We start from the raw sequence: 16,671 nt of genomic DNA on the forward strand, positions 1-16,671 counted from the left end.
TGCGTAACCAGCTAGCAACGTCCTTTCCACTCCCTTGTTTTTCTGTGGACAGAATAGCTGATCATGACCTGCAAGTCAAGGCGAACCGGGCGCGTCAGTTTCTTCTAGAAAAGAACCAGGTAGGTATAAGGATGAAAAAAGAGCGTCTCTCTTGGATGGCGAAGCGAAGTGTCCTCGTTCCACGTGTCTGTTGCACTCGGCCACACCGGGTCATTCTTGCCCAGGACTTCTTTTCGAGCAGGCGTTGGCTTCCTGCTTCAGCAGTGTCCGGACGACCTTTTTGATGTACGCCCATCCAGGCGTCTGTGGAGTCCTCGTAAACCACCCTGAAAAAATCTGCACGGATGCACGTGTTCGAGGGTTAGCGCACAATCCTGTTTTCTTCCCATTCTCAGGTCACTTTCACCATTCAGCTTCGCGGGCGTGAGAGAAGCAACCCAGAGCTGTACCGGCCCCTTCTGGAGCGCATCGCAGTGATGCTGGATGACATAGCCGCGCCGGCGAATGCGGTCAAGCAGCAAAGTAACGCTCTTAGTCAGCTGTTTCAACCGAGAAAGAAAAAAGGGTCATCTAGGCTGGGCTCCCAGCCTTCTGCAAATCCAAATTTGGCCACTGAAGACGTGCCTGAGCCTGTCCCGTAGTCTCGGTGGACAAATTATTCACCGGTTTTTATAAAGGAAGCCCCCAGGCTTTTGTGCTGACCTAACAGGGAAACTTGCAGAACTGTTCCTAACAGAATCCTACTGTGTTAGTGTTGTTATTTGTTGCTGTCCAGCAAGGTGGGAACGAAAACTCCTGTCTTCCACTGCAGCATGCTGGTCTTAGAGGCGTCGTCTTGTGCATACAGCTGTTGTTGGACGATGCTGTGTTTGAGCCGTCCACGCGACGTTTTCAACGCCATACACATTGATCAAACGTAAAGCGCAGTGTGAGGTTCGTTACAGAGTTCCTGCACGTGTTTGTATGTCGGCAGTGACTGAATTTTTCCATGTGCAACAGAACACTTCTAGTCGTAGCGCGGGGACCACACCTTTGACGCTGCGAGATTCCGACTTACGAATCTCTTGAGTGAAGCGGCAGCAGAACCACGCGGAGCGCCACAGCGACATCCGGAGACAACGGGCCCCGTCCCTGTGAAACTCGCCCAGCCCGTGACTGTGAACAAGTCGAACTCAGCAACCACTGTGCGTACGATTTGCCGGTCAAACTGCAAACCGGGTGTAGGACGAGCGTGGCAGCGCTAGAAGAAAGGCCGTCGGAATCCATGAAAACGTATCGACATCAGTCACTGTAATGAGTAGAGTATGCGTGAAGCTGCGTCGGTGTAGACCACATGTTGAGACTCTATCTCCCGGGCTAGTGGGCTTGATTCAATATACACCCGAGACGAAGCGGGTATGGTTTTAAGACGCCGATGCCCCCCACATTCGGGCACCCCGCAGTTCTGGTAACCGCAACGGTTTCATCATATCCGGTGTTGGAGGAACATCTGCACAGGTCACACAGGCAAACCATACTGACGGCGTCGCAGCCATGCGATGACCGGGAGCCTCCCGCCTGTCTTGTAGCCTGCAGCTGTGTTGACGACAACCGGCTGTAAACCGCATCTCCTTGGGGACGTTTAGATGGCCCTGTTAGAGGCGTACTAGTCTGCATTGTTGCGCTCGTCTTGCCATCAACTGTAAGTGAGCAACAGTACGGGTTGCCTGACAACGAGAAGGCCCGCGCAGCAATGCACACCCGTTTTTGGGGCCAGCTGGAGATAACAGACTGCATCGCTGCGGCCGCGTGCTCCCGTGCGGGGGCGCTGGTACATTAACATTTTTCACGTGTGAGCGACAGAGAAGAAGCAGGAAAGGGTCTGTCGGCGGGTGGTGGGCGTGACTGAACGCCAACGGACTCCCAGAAACACAACTTCATGGAGGACGCGTGCGGCCGTGTTTCACGTGCGCGCAGAGCGGTGACTTCCGCCTCTACCTACAAGGACCCGAAACGCCAGCAGCAGACTTGCGTGCTTTTCGTGCCCCACAGAGGAAGAGCGGAGTCCGGATGTGTCGCGCAGCGGTAACTCTGTCTATCTGAGCCCTTTCGTACTACAGTGGCACGGCATCTCGGCGTCTTGTGTTTTTGTGGCTCCACCTCCCAGTTGGAAGAGAGTGCTGGCCAGCTACCGTACTTACTTACTGTCTTTTTCGGCTACGACAAGTGTGACTAAACCCGCGGCTGCGTTTTGCCACTGCACTCCATTTGCCCTAGAAGCAGCCAAAGGAGTGCTTGTTTCGCGCGTAGGCTGGCGATGACAAAGCTCGTGCAACATTAGTAGGAGCTTTAGACTAGTCTTTCTCCACCGAAACGGCACGGCAGAGAGCTGGCAGTGACTGTCGTTGCGGAGGGGTTTCTGGACCGAGGAAAAGACTTGCCTTTTTAACGTGTAAAGGGGCGAGAAGGAATTTTGGACAGAGCCGACCGCCGTTTCCAAAACGTCAATTCTGGGTCCAGGCGACGCAGTTGTCGCCTGGGCACTAGCGAGACGAGCGAAAAGCACGCGCTGGTGACCAGTGTCACGTCACCAGCCGTCGCGCCCGAAATACGCGGAAGTTCCTGGGTGCTTTCCGCCCGCCGACCAGGCGCACCGCCCTTCCCTGTGGTGTCCCGATTTTTCGGGGTCGCGGCGGTTCCCCCGTCGAGAATCCGCGATGCCAGGGACCAACAGCGGCGCTTGCCGTCGCCGCACGTGGTATGCAGTTTCTTCTTCCGCAGATCCCGCCCCAGGAGTTTGAGAGACTGCGCCCCGCGAAGTTACTCCGCCCGACACTGGCGCCTAGCCGCGCACAGGGTACACGACACTTTGGGTTCGCACAAGGTCCCATTGTATCCGCGAGGTAAACCGGAGCGCGCGACAGGAGCTGGGTTGCCGAATCGCTCCCTCGTCTTATGGTGGTGCTGGTTCCGTTGAGATGCACCAAGTTTTGTCACGTCCACCGAAAAGATCTTTCTTCTCGATATTTTTCCAGGGCGTTTTCTGATTCTTTTCTGCTTCCTCCGGGACAGCGGAGCCTAATTCTGTGACATCTGCAGCATTAGCAGTGCAGGAAGCACGTGTCCTGGGGTGCTAGTGTATACTGACCTGGGGCGAACGGCCCAAGTGACGGCTCCCCGCACAGAGCGCCTTGCATTGAGAGACGGTTTCTCCGCTCATTTTGTGCTCCTCTCCTCGAAAACGACCCACGAACGCGCGAAATCGGCGTGGAACGGACCACCGTTCGACGGCAAAGGCCGCAGGGGCGACACAGCAACTCTTTGGGAGACCCCGACTCGGGGCTCCGTTGCGAAGCTGCGCGCGCTCGGCTACGCCGCTTTCTAGCACGATCCTGGTAGAGAAAGGGACCGCTACGATACCTGAATACTTGCCTCAGCTGGTCTAGAAAACTGTGTGTTGCGCCCCGTTGCCCCTGTCCTAGCGACAGATCCTGCATGTATTGACTCGTGTGTGTTTGAACCCCTTTCTGCCTTTCGGGGCTTTCGTTCTCTGCTGCAGGGACGCGCGAGCCGCTTGTTGTGGGCGTGTGACCTTGGAGCGAGAGGCTGTTCATTCTGCAACGTTCGCGAACCCGTGTCAGGTTTATCCCGCGACGAGGAACGTTTGGCATTTCTTGGCGAAGAAGCTGGGGCCGATTCCTGTTTTTTTCCCTTCGTCTCCCTCGTAAAGCGGAGCAACGCAACGACGAGGGACGAGGGGCCGTTTCCCCGGACTCCCGTTGCGCGCCGGACACCCAGACAGATTTCGCTTTACCGAGTCTCTGGGGTGACGGCCGGGAAACTTTAGAGCGTGTAAATGAGTCGGGGCGTCGCCCGTTTCCTGCGCCTCTCGCCAGTATCTGTTACGCTTGGAGTTCTTTGTTTGTGGGGACCTTTGCATTATTTCGTGCACGCGGGTGCTAATTCTCTTTCGTTCATTTTTTCCACGCTTCCCGGGCTCCCCAAAGCAAAAGCGAAGTGACTGTGTGGCATGTCTCCCCGCGATTTTCTCAATTCGTCACAGCGGGCTACGCACTCCCTGTTTTGAACTGAAAATTCGATTCTCTCGCGTTTCAACTCATCTGGAATGAAGAAGATTGCACATCCAGGCGCCGGATGTCACATGGAAACGTCACAACCCCTCATTTTCGCGTTTTCAATGTATTTTCCGCGGTCTCTCCCACTGGGTTTTCACGCGCTGTGGCGTCCCCCGCTGGTTGATGCCATCGCTCTCTAGTCAGAATCCAGTCCTCCCTGCATCGTCGTCTTTTCTGCTGGCGTTTGTTGTTTCTAGCGACTTTTCGAGAAACTCTTTTGTCTGCCTCCCCTGCCGTGGTCTACGTTTCCCCCCTTTCCGCGGCCGTGCACACTCGCGTTCGAGCAGTTGTGACTCGTCACGAACAGGGAGATCACTCTTGTCGGAGGAGCGACACCGATTTTACACCCAGGTGTCGAGAGAGTGAAGGGGATCCAGTTCGAAGGCCGGGCTGAGGCGAGCGCACTGCTCCTTTACCCTCTGTACCCGAGGATCCTATTCCGTAGCTAAGTTGTCGTGTTGCTGTAAACGCGGTAGTGAGATCCAAAGGCGGACACGCGCCGTTCTTTGCGAAGGCGGCGCGAGGGTAGATTTTCGTGGGACTTTTCAGTGGGAGCGTTGCCGCGGCGATTGTGGCCCATCGCAGAATTTGAGGAATGGGGCCCGAATGCAACTTGTACTTGTGTGGTAACGCGACTGTTGTCGGAGGCTCGCGCTGCCTCACGATCTCTGATTATCCCTTTTCGTTGTAAGCTTTTCCACCGCGTAAGAAGGCCGAGCTCTTCACGGACGCAGGTTTGCGTCTTGCGGTGGTTCGCTGCGCTCTTTTTCTCGAGTCTGAGCCGCTCGCAGTCACTTCCTCGGTGCGATGAACGCCGGACAAGCTGTCCAGGTGTTTCGTTTTTTTTGAGGGGGTTACGGTTGGCTGCGAAGACGGTTCCTTCAGGTTTTGGAGTCCTTCGAGGAAAAACGTGTGCTTTTGGTTGCTCCCAGCCCACATTCCGAGCGCGCGAGAGAGAGCGAGAAAAAGCACCCACAGAGGAGACTCGCGTGAAGTCATTGCGGACGCCCGTAGCCCCTCAGCGTCCATGTGAATTCTGGAGAGGCCGTCTCGGCACCAGTTTCCGATCTGTCCTGGGAGAAATAGCTCTGTTTACAAGTCTGGTTTCTGCCCCGCGGACTGTAGCTTCCCGGTGTCTTCCCACGAGCACCTGGTGTGCGCGAAACGAGCGCGAGTCAGACGAGCGCGCCTCCGCGAGGCGATGCCTGCGGCGACATGGAGCGCCCTGCAGAAGTCCCCGGCTCCCCTGTGGAGGCGATGGAGGCCGCAGAACCGGAACTCGGTCTCCATCTCGCCAAGCGCCGGCGCCTCTCCGCTGCTGAAGAGTCTGAAGACTTCACTCCCGAGCACACAGATCGGCGGCAGGAAGTGCGCAGTCGTCCACCCATCGTTTTGCCTGGAATCGTCAGCCGCGCGTCGCCCTACGGGCTGATCGCTGTCAGCGACGCCGAGTCGGGCCGAGCCTCGCGCCGAACACGGTCATCGGCGTCTCTGGAGACTTCGGCCGAAGAGAAGGAGACAGGCACGTCCCCGGAGCTCGGCCCCGGAGCCTCGTGGAGCGTCGCCCGGGCCAAAGGCAATGGGGCCAAGGGGCGGGGCAGCGGCGACACCGGCCAGTCAGAGAAGAGGGGAGTCAGTGAGTCCCGAGGTCCGCTGGGAGGCCGCGCTGTGGCGCCTGGACCTCGTCGCGCGGACGATGAGCGAATGTCCACGTCCTCTCACAGCCCCGCGGGAGATGGCACCCACGCCGTGTGTTGGGACAGCGATGCGCTGCCGTCGCCCTCCGACTTGGGCCTCTCTGAAGCAGACGACGAGGAGATGTCGCCGCGCAAACATCCCCTGCCTGTCGCGGAGAAGAAGAACTTGGCGCGCTTCGCGGAGCACCCGCTACAGAGCGTCGGGATCGCGTCGTTCTCCGTGCCTTCCGGCGCGTCCTCCAGCAAGGGCTACCCTCCGACGAGGTCGCCCTTCGTGGCGGACTCCGACGCGGCCGTGTCTCCTGCCGCCTCGGGCTCGAGCGGCGGAGGCGTGGGCGCCGGGGGAGCCTGCGAAATCGGCGGCGCGGTGCTCCAGGGCGCGCGAGGCGCCTTCGCCGATTTAGAAGGCAACGGCCCAACAACCGCGAAGGCCACCCCCGCAGCCCACTCGCACCTTGGCAACATGAGTGGTGTCTTTGGCGACGACATGCGCCGAGAGGCAGAAGAGGACTCTCTTCTTTCTGCGAATCTGGGGTTGGGCGGATCCGGCGGTGTCTTGACGGTCGAGGAACTGCTCGCAAAACCCGCGGAACGGGCGCAAGAGCCCCGGGAAGCCGAGGGAGCGAAGACCGACTTTGACTGTCTCGCAGCCCTGATTCAAGACGCCCTCGGGGAGGCTGGTGGCGCGAAACGAAGACGCAGAGCGCCTCTCGCAGGCTTCAACGCCCCACTGTCCGCGCACCCTGCCTCAGCGTCGGTCTCCGTCGAGCCTCATCTCGGTGGCGTGGGAAACCGGGCGAGGGGGGCGTCCCTCACGACAGGGGAGGCCGAAGCCCGAGCCGAGTCGGACGGCGAGGCGGTCCCGGGCTCCAGTCGACAGAGTTCACTTCGCCTCCAGTACGACACGCGGAACGGGGGGACGTACGAGGAAGACTTGGACGACGTCTCGCTGTCAGTTCTTCTCGGGCAGCCGGACGGCTCGGGGAAAGCGGCGCGTTCCGCCTCGGCAGACGCGTCGACGGCTGCGTCTGTGTCCTCGGTCTTCCCTTCGGAGGCCTGCAGTGTCTACGCACCTGGCCAGCACGGGAGGCCGACGCAGAGCCAGGATCCCGCGAAGGAGCGTCAGCGGCGCCTGGCCCGCGATCGGGAAACTTTGAACCTTTCTGCGCAAATCGCCGGGCGGTTCAAGAGCTGTCGTACGGAGGACGTAATGCGCCTCTTTCGCCGCTACCTCGCAGCCAGTTCGCGGCAGGTTCGCGATCCCGCGACGCTAGAGCGGGTCGTCGCGGCCTGCTGCTACATTTCATCTCGGCAGGCCATGGACGGTCTCTCGCTGTCGGACATTTGCCACGAAATGGACGCGAGCAACGGACAAGACGCCCGGCCCCGCCAGGGCAGAGTGAAGAAGCCCGCGGACGAGGCCGCCGGCCGACCGGAGAGCGACCGGGGGCGAGCCGGCGCGTCCTCGTCGACGCGCTGCAAAAGCTTGGGGAAGTGGGTGGTCCGAATCTGTCGAAAGCTGCAGCTCCAGTCTCTGCCCGAGAAGGAGGAAGACCCTGAAGACCGCGCGAACCGCGTGCTTGCTCGAGTCAAACAGCTGCTGATTGCCAAGATGGAGGAAGAGGAACAGCGGCGGCCCCAGCTCGTCGACGCGCTCGTCCGTGCGACGCAGGACGCGGAACAGAAGCGGCTGAAGGGCGCAGCCGAGGAAAGTGAAGCGACGTCACTGGTTTCGCTGGATTTCCTCTTGGGCGGAGACCAGCGCCGGCGGGACGACAACTGGGACGGCGACAGCGCGTTCGACTCGGCAGAGACAGCGAATCAGGCGGGTCTCCCCAGAGACGCGGAGGACGGGCGCGAATCCGAAATTGAGCAGCGGCCTCCACAGGCTCCGAATGCGCCGGCGCCGGCCCCTGGAAGTCAAGAGAGACAGGCCCTCAACGCCATCGAGGCGCTGCTGGCCCAAGTCGCTGGAGGCACGAGTTTCGACTGCTTCGGGGGGTTTTCCTCGCCGACGGACGCTGACCTGCCTGGAGGGACTCTGCCTGCAGGCGGGGACGCCTGCGCGGCTCTCGGCCTGCTCAAGAGCGGGAGAGACGACCTGTCCTCGGCTGGCTTGCGCGCAGTGGACGGAGAGGCAAGAGCTTCAGAGGCAGAGAGGAAGACGGGACGCGGAGACGCGACAGACCGCGAGGGAAGACCGGGCGACTCCGCTGCCGTAGAACGCGACGCGGACATGGCCTCGAGCTCCCAGGCGGCGAGCCGCGACGACCTTGTCAACGGCGTAGGCGGCGAGAGGCGAGATGGAACAGTCACGGGGGCGAGCGGCGCGCCGGGAGATCGCGCAGAGAAAAACGGAGACAATCCTGCCGCCTTCTTGGGCCAAGACATCTGTCCGTCGCTGTTTGACCCCGTTGACTTGCCTGGCCTGTCGGCGTCGCGCTCCCCAGCCGAAGGCGACTCCAGTCTCCAGTCGCTTCTTCACGCGTCGCCTGACGGGGACTCGTCTCCGTTCTCGCCGGTGCTGACGTCGCTTCTCTCGGCGTCTCTGCCGCCCTCGGAAACGCTCGCAAAGGCCAAAGAAACGCAGCCCGCGGCGCGCCTGCAGCTCCAGCGGTTCACGTGGCTTCAGAAGATGCGCGCGGAGGCCCTAGAAAAACTGAAGAAGGAGAAAGACGCCGTCTTCCGCGGGCTTGTGCTGCTCCAGCGCATCCTCCAGCTCTTCTACGACGCCAAGCAAGACGAAGCGGGCGACGAGAGAGACGACGAGGGCGAGGAAGACGGCGAACGCGAAGGGAAAAAGCGACACAGAGGATGGACAGAAGAAGATCCTCTCGACAAACGCTGGGTACGCGACTCTATTTTTCCCTCGAAACTCGCGTCGATGCTGGTCAACGGTCCTTGTCTTCCAAGTTGGCTCCACGCTTCCTTCAGATGGCCGTGTCGCTATACGGGGCTCCGCCTCTCGCTTTGTCAGGCTGTGGCGGTCCTCGTGCTGCTCCGCGTCGAGCTCTGGTTTTCGTCCGTGTCTGCTTTTTCGTTGTGTCCCTTTGATCCTCGCGGCGGTCTTGTTCATCTCTGTCTCGACTCTTCTTTGCGGTCTCGTTCCTGCAGCGGGCCCGCGGTCGATGCGACTCCGTCTCTCTGGCTTCCCTCATCATCATCGTCTTCAAGTGGATGCAGGTGAGAAAGAAACAGGGTCACAAACGGAGTCGCATGCACCTTTTTCTCTCGTCCCTTCTCGTTCCATTTCTTGCAGCATGACGCCGCTCTCTTCTGTCACATCCCCCCTCCCTCCCACCACACGCACACTTCAACATCTAGATATGTAGAAACAGATAAGGGATGTGTGCCGTGTAAGAACAGTCTGTTTCTTTCTCAGAATACGTTTTTCTGTTGACATGGTGCAGGACTGCACGCAAGAGCCCATCTATACGCAGAGTCTTTCGTGTGGTCTGTGTGTGCTGCGTCGTGGCCCAGATTCCCGTGCCTCAGCGCATTGCTTTGGACGCTCTCCACGTCGACCGCAAGAGCGTCTACAAGCGCCGCCTGGAACAGATGCAGATCCTGAAAACCCTTTTCGGGTGAGAGCAGGCGGCAGCGCAGTCGTGTATTTTTAGAAACACGTGAAAAAGCGAAAGCAAGAGCCCCACGGCTGTGCACTGCGGCCTCGTTGGGTGGTCGTGTCGACGCATACACCTATTTGTACCAGGATGCATAGTCATGTTGTGTACCGTAAACCCCATATCCATACCTATATATCGAGTTATATATTTATATATATGCAAAGACGCATTCACGCTTGAACATACGCCTCGTGTTTCGCAGGCTTGGAGTTGTTTTTTTCGGAGAGCGTGTGCATGCACAGTCGTCGAGAGAGAGCCCTGCGCGTATGAGTCCATGAGGATTCGCTTCCGTACAAAGTTGCCCGTGTCCTGTTTCTCGCGTCTCAACAGGCGACTTCGCGGCATGATGGAGGAGAAGGGCGGGTCTTCGAGTCCTGCGCCGTCTGCGGAGCACCTGGCGGCTTCGCTGCCCCCGCATTTGGCTTCACTGCTCCAGCAGGTGATCCACAGCCCTGCCACGATGCAGCGTCTTCTTGCGTTGGCTGACGAAGAAGAAGAGTTGGGGAACTTCATTTCTTCCTCGCAGTCTCTGGGCTCGAACAGCGACTCGGGGAAGGCGCCTGGATCACTCGGCGGGGCCTCCTCGTCTCCCCCTGCCTCCTCTTCGCTCTTGCCGATCGAGGCCTCGCCGGCGCCGCCGTCTTTTGCTTCGCAGCCTGTCGCGCCGTCAGCGGAAGCTGGCTCGGACCTCGCCTCGTCTTCTTTCTTGGCAGCCTTCTTGGCTCAGGTAGCCGGAGAGCGCGAAGGCAGCGGGAAGGCCCAGGGCGTCGATGCGGAGAAGGCGCAGCTCGGGGATTTCCAGAGTCGCAAGAAAAGAAGAACTTCCCACTCGTCTCTGCCGTCCGCCGACAAGGGACGTGGGTCTCTTTACGACAGCGACGACAGAGAGGCGAGCAGCGCGGTGCCTTCGCCCCCTTCTCTCGCGAGCCTCTGTTCTTCGCTCGCGTCGTCTTCTCCCCTCAACCCGTCTGACTCGCCCACTGCCTCGGGCCAGATGGCTTCTCCGCGATCAGCGCGAAGCCGCCTTGCTGGCGAGGCGACCTTGCACGGCGTGGGAACTGCGGGCGACTCCAGCATGGCAAGCTCCGTCCGGGCCGCCGAAGGCCTGGGGACTCCTGGAAATGCAGCGAGTCGTCTTTTCCCTTCGCCTTTCGGCTCCGGGGACGGCCAAAGTCAGATGGACCTGGAGGGCTGCAAACCCGATCTGCGGGGGCGGTCCCTGCTGGAACTCGGCAGCGTCGATTCGTCGTCTTCTTTCGCTCTCGGCTTTACCCTCGCCGAGGCGCTGCTGCGCCACGGCCTCTGTCTCCCTTCGCCCCAAGTCCCACCGGCGACTGGCCTTCCTGCAGACGCCCCACACTTCCCGGCGACCGAGCCACTGGCCGAGGCGTCTCTTCCAGCGGGCGACGCGCTGTGCATGCAAGCAGCTGAAGGCTTCTCACCGGCTGCGCACGGGAAGCCCCGGCGCGGGAGCGCGTGCCCTGCGGCCGCGTCTCCAGCGAGTGCGCCCTACAGGTCTTCCATGGCGTCGCCGTTCGGGGCGGATCCTGACGCAGGGCGCGAGAGTGAAGGCCGCGAAGCCGAGCCGAACAACGTTTTCTTCGACAACCGAGCCACGCGAGACATCATTGCGAGTTTCTTGGCGAGCGCCAGCGCCGACGGGCACCTGGGGTCTGTGGGGTCTGCGTCGGCCGCGCTGCGGGCGCGACACGCCCTGGACGAAGAGGCGCGGACGCAGCAGGCCCGCAGGCCTCTCGCTCCCTCGCCCAAGTCGTTTTTGCAGAACGGCACCGCGCGCGTCGGCCGCAGCGCCAGTGGGACGTTCTCATCTCGCCGGCCGTCTTCCCGAGTCCCCCCGCTCCCCAGCGCGTCCGCGTACCGCAGCAGACCTGGGGGCGACGGCGCCAGTCGGCAGCGCTCGTCTTCTCCCTCGTCTCTCTTCGCAGCTGCAGCGAGCATGGCGGGGGCGCTTCCAGGCTCTCTCGCTGCCTCTCGACCTGGGGTGTCCGGGGCGCTGTCGCCAGCGCTCGAGAGGCCTCAGCGAGACGACCTGGTCGCGCAGGGTCTCGAGGCCTGTCGGCGGGGCGACTTCGAAGACGCGAGCGTGCAGCCGTCCTCTCCGATGGCAGCCCTCGCGCTCTTGCCGCCGTCGGCGTCTCTGGCTGCCTCCTCGCGGTTCTTTGGGGCGAGTGCCGGGCGCTCACACGCGGCCTCGGCGACCGGTTCCGCATTCGGTTCTGCGCTCGCATTGGGCTTGCCGGGGGCTGCGGCCGCGGGCCCCGTAGGCAGTGACCCGTCGCTCTCGTCTTCGTCGATAGCGCTGGGAACCGTTGCCCATCTCAAAGCTGCGGAGAAGGCACTCCTCGACTCCGTTCCAGATTCCGCGCGAGTCGTGTCGCTGCAGTTCGAGCGCACGCAGCAGCGGTGGGTGTGCAAGTGGCAGCGGCACAAGCCGGCGGGAGCGCCTGCGAATCGGAAGGAGCCTTGGCACCGCAGATGTTTCTCCGTGATCAAGTACGGCTACGAAGGGGCGCATGCACTCGCCGCCGCAGTCGCGAAGAAGCTGCGCGACGGACGCCGCGCGCTCCTCCAGCAGCAGCGGCGGATGGAGGAGGAGGCCGACGTGGAAGGCATTCCGAGGGACGACGAGGGCGTCACAGGGGAGGCTGAGGAGGAAGGCGCGGTCGTGGGCGCAGAGGAAGAGGAGACGGACCGGAGACTGGAGGCCGACGGAGACACGACTCCGCGGCGAGCAGCCGAAGAAGGAAAACAGTAGCTTTTCGGACAAGGGGACGTCGAGATAATCGAGGGGGGGGAGAGAGAAGGAGGGAGGGAATAGAGCGAACCGGAGAGGAAAAGGCAGAGTGGATGCGCAGGCCGCCGGTGCGTGAGAGAAAAGAGGAGGAACCGGACGAGAAGAGAAAGAGATACGCAAATGGGGACGGGGCGAGAGGCTGAAGGGGGGATAGAGAAAGAGAGAAAGTTATTCTTCTTTTTCTCTGGGGGGGAATCAAGTGGAGACACGAGCCTAGCAGGCGAAGGGCACGAACCAAAATGAAGTACGCCCGTGGTAAAAAAGGAGGACTGCGTGGGAAACACGTGAAAACTGCATTTCGACCTCTCCACGTAGACGTCCAGAGATTCTGAGCACTCTCTGGTTCAGCTCTGATTTTGCCAGGGAGAGGCGTGAGGCGATCTTCCGTAGAAACAATCTCAGGTCGGAGACCAACAAGTCAACAGATCTTCAGCGAAGGTGGTCAAGAAAGATGTTACAAAAGGAGACAACGCCCATTCAGTTTCGGTTTGTGGTAAAACCCTCCTGCCTTTTTGTTGAGTATCGTTCCGCGGGACGGAAATGTGTAGTGAACCGTATGCATTCGTAGAGTTTTGTTCACAGTGTCGACGCGTGGTGGGGTGTATACACTTACATGCAAAAATATGCATGTATAATATTTACATATCCGTGGCACCTTTGTCACCATTAGCGCACGAGCGTCTGCGGCTCTTGCGTACACAGCGCACGGTAAAGCAAGGCGCTGTATTGGCTTTTCCGCAAATGGTCCTGCCACTCTATACACACATTTATACATATATATACATATATACGTATATATATGTATATATATGTATATATATGTATATATATGTATATATATGTATAGGTCTGCACCCCGTTGGAATTTGCCCTGGTGTATACGTGTGTCCACGCACAGGAGTCCTGGCGGGAAGAGTATGAAAAGGTCAAGAAAACCTGACTAGCCGTTGTCTTCCACTGAATTTCTCTCGGGTGTTATCGCCACATTCAGTTGGTACACTACAATGCTTAGGGAGAGTGAAAGACAACGGTGTTTGTTGGGGGCATCCGTTTTGTCTGCAGTGCTTTGTCCATATGAGGGGACCGGGGCGGATTTTCCTCGGCTTGTCACACAGGATGGAGAATTGGCAAGAGAAGAGCAAGATGACGCAGCATCGTTCAGCCTCGTCGGCGGACAGTTGCGGATGCCTCCTCCCTCTCCTCTTCCATAGTTTGTGCAATGAACCAAGGTGACTTCGTGGCGAAAACACCTTTATCCTGAAGGCCCAGTGCCCGATATTTTGTCTACAACTTTCATGTGGTTCACTGGGACGTATAACGATAAACACCTATTTCAGTATGTTGCGGCACGTACACCGCAGAAGAACTGCATCCACCTACAGCTGTGAATTTCACGGCACATCTTCACGCCCTCGAGCACACCTCCCTACCGCGTCGGTGAGACGGAGAGCATACTACTGAGCAACCGTAAAAGGACGTGACCCACCTCACGTGAACAGAATCAGTTCAGCTGGAAATGCACACAGCGAATGGTGTCCACATTGATTTCGTCCCTCAGAATTGCTTGCTGGAATCTTTGGTCTGGCCGTGCCCAACCTTGAGAAAAAATGGGCAGTAGCACGCACCACACAGATTTCTCTTCACCTCACACCTAGACCCAACCGCCTGGCGTGCGAACCAGGCACGAGCTGACAACAACGGCTTTGGAGCTTTCTTTTCGGAGAGGCAGCGTGCCCGCACCCCGGCAGGCGGAAACCATGAGTTGTGCTGGCAAAACGTCCTGTAAACACCCACAAACAATTCCTCTGTCCTGCGAAAACGCGACTAAGCCCTCGCTTCCTGTCCTTAACACGAAATCGCTTGGGTTACGCGTAGTGGATCACAGAGATGCACCGTAGTGCTAGCGGCAGACTGACGTTGACGATGCAGTTACCAGCGCCGTTGAGCATTTCCCCGGATGGTGAAAGGCGGGAAAAGACAGGCTCACAGCGACGGTTGGTGAGAGTTTCTCGTTCGGCGTCGTAACGATTGTGTGGACGGTTTACTGCAAACGCTTCAAGTCGCGTACTTTGGCACCCCGCGATCACACGGCGCGGAAAGTGGAGCAGCGTGGAGATCGCGGAACCTGCGAAAAAAAATGGCACAAGTACACACCACAGAAATGCATTCAGTCTTTCCCAAGCACGTCACGTGGAAAAAGTGCTGTCGGGGGGGCCGCTCTTGAACCGTTAATGCCTTTTCTACTCCTCAAGATTCTGGAAGAAGACTCAAAGTAGAGGTCAACTGCCCTCGTCGTCTAGAGAACAAACTTTGATTCCGAGCGGGTGATCTGGAACGACGGAATGGACATATGGTTGGACAGAAGGGGCGGCGCCGCGTAGTCTCCCATTGGTTAAAAACTCTCTGAGGACAGGAACAAGCGAGTCCCTGGCGGACGTGTAACTCGTGTTCTGTGTCAGGGGGGATGTATTCGACGAGCATGTGAGTTTTGTAATACCATACTGCTGGTACGGCATTGTCATTCGGTGCTCGACTGGAAGTTCGGACCTGCCTTCGTCACGCACCGGTTGAAATGCTGAACTAAATGACGCCTCTGTCATCCTCTGTTCTTCTGTTCAGCAGCCATGACGGACTGAGCGCTTACTCAACTACGTAGTCCCCAAAACGGCCATGATCGACGGGTGAGTCGACTAGAACGCCGATAAGCTCAAACACAAAGCGGCGCGATAGTCTCTGGGAAATAGAATGCCTCTGACACGGTGTTAGGCGAACCCGGAGAACGAAACGGCGTACGTCGTTCCACGAGGAACACGGCGGAAATTTTCGTGATGAGCATGACGCTGGTTTTCAACCACTGCAGTGGCAACGATCCCTGAAAAGGATCCCACAAAGATGGGACAGTGGCCATCTAACGCTTCATGGGGTTCAGACAGGACTCGTCTAGTGCCGTTCCTAGAAGACGGGTCCATAGACAAGCACGCCTTTGTGATCTCTCAGGCGTACAGTACAGCCGTGCAGCGGACGTGATGGACGAAACTCTCTTCATCCCCCAGGTGCTAAACGTCCATTTGTGCTTCGCCTCTCAGGCTGACAAAGATTCCCCGACTCTGACCCGTTCACGCCACAGAACGTATCGTACTGCGACAAAAAAAAGAGACACTCGTGCTTCGTTCAGAGCTGTCAATGCAGCTGACCCATTACAAGCTTTCAGTGACCTGTTTGATTTCCTGTGGTTTCGCCAAGTGTTGCCTCCTCGGGTTTTTTCGGGTTGTCGGTTTCTGCTGTGTTTTGTACACAAATTCCTTGCGGCGTTTACCACCCTTCATCGGCCCCATCTCTGCATTTAGGTTCAAAGCTGCTGAGCTGATACTCGAACAAGCTCCAGAATGGGTGATGAATCTCAGCCGTGAAAAGAGGAGATGCAGATCCTGTTCCCACGGTCCACCGGGGGTTCCTTTCATGCCTGGGACGAAACTCGCGACCTTTAGGGCTTTTCCTGTCCAGCATTGCGGTTCGGCACCCAAGGACCGGGGACTGTGCCTTTTTTATGAGGTCGGAATCGAGACGCGCGTATCTCTGCTTGCTGCATGTGCTAACTTCTTTACTCGGACCGAGCTCTTGCTCGTTCCTGCAAAACAAACGCTTTTGCGCCTGTTTCTTAACCTCGAACACAACGGCTTACTACACCTCTTCCCTGCGCGTCCGCCGTATACCCTCATCTGACCCCGTGGCAGCGCAAACAGCCTCCATGCTGAGATCGTTCTCATTTTTTCACCTCCTCCCACTGTTTTTGTCAGTGAAACACTTGCTTGTAGTGACGATCTATACTCATATTGTGAGAATAACGCTCCATATTCTAGCTACGATCGACCTGTTGTTCATGTCCGCGCACAGCTCGCGAACAACGATGGAGCAACACCGAGTCCCTGCTGTTGTGCAAAAAAATCGTACCCCTTTCCCCTTCCTGTCGACGTCTCTGTCGTTACTACTCTCGCTCAGTTTCTCTCTGTTGCGCAACAGATCTCCTTTGTCAAGGTAAAGGAAGAAGCAGCGATCGGAACGCCGAGACGAACCCGGTAATCTGTGACTCGTCCATTCGGAGAAACCGCTCGACACCCGCTGGAATTCGCCATCGTTACTCGCCTCCCCGGTGGACTGAGTCTCCTCTACTTGGTTTCCTCGGAGAGTTTTCCATCTCGAATGGGGTGTCTCTTTTTTTCCCAGACTGCTATTTTTCTGCCGACATTTCGTGCAGCCACAGAACCTGTCGGGAGCCGCCTCCCCTGAGGAGCGCAGCGCACGCGGAGCGATAGCTGTTCGCCCGCCTTGATTCGTTCTCCACATGTGCCAGAAAATTCGCCTTTTCTCACGCTGTGTCGCACACTGCACATTGTGCTGGGAACAGACCGGAACCGGCT

At 58.6% G+C, this 16,671-nt stretch overlaps 1 protein-coding gene across 1 annotated transcript; it reads left to right on the forward strand.

Annotated features, from left to right (window-relative positions):
• Positions 1 to 5,330: 5,330 nt before the first annotated feature.
• NCLIV_048320 (uncharacterized protein) lies at positions 5,331 to 12,214 on the forward strand (the record flags this gene model as incomplete). Its single annotated transcript, XM_003884384.1, has 4 exons — positions 5,331 to 8,660; positions 8,927 to 8,995; positions 9,293 to 9,396; positions 9,769 to 12,214. 4 exons carry the CDS (start codon positions 5,331 to 5,333, stop codon positions 12,212 to 12,214), a joined length of 5,949 nt encoding a protein of 1,982 aa, XP_003884433.1.
• Positions 12,215 to 16,671: the final 4,457 nt, after the last annotated feature.

This window comes from Neospora caninum, chromosome X, assembly GCF_000208865.1.
Source record: "Neospora caninum Liverpool complete genome, chromosome X".
NCBI classification, from domain to species: Eukaryota; Apicomplexa; class Conoidasida; order Eucoccidiorida; family Sarcocystidae; genus Neospora; species Neospora caninum.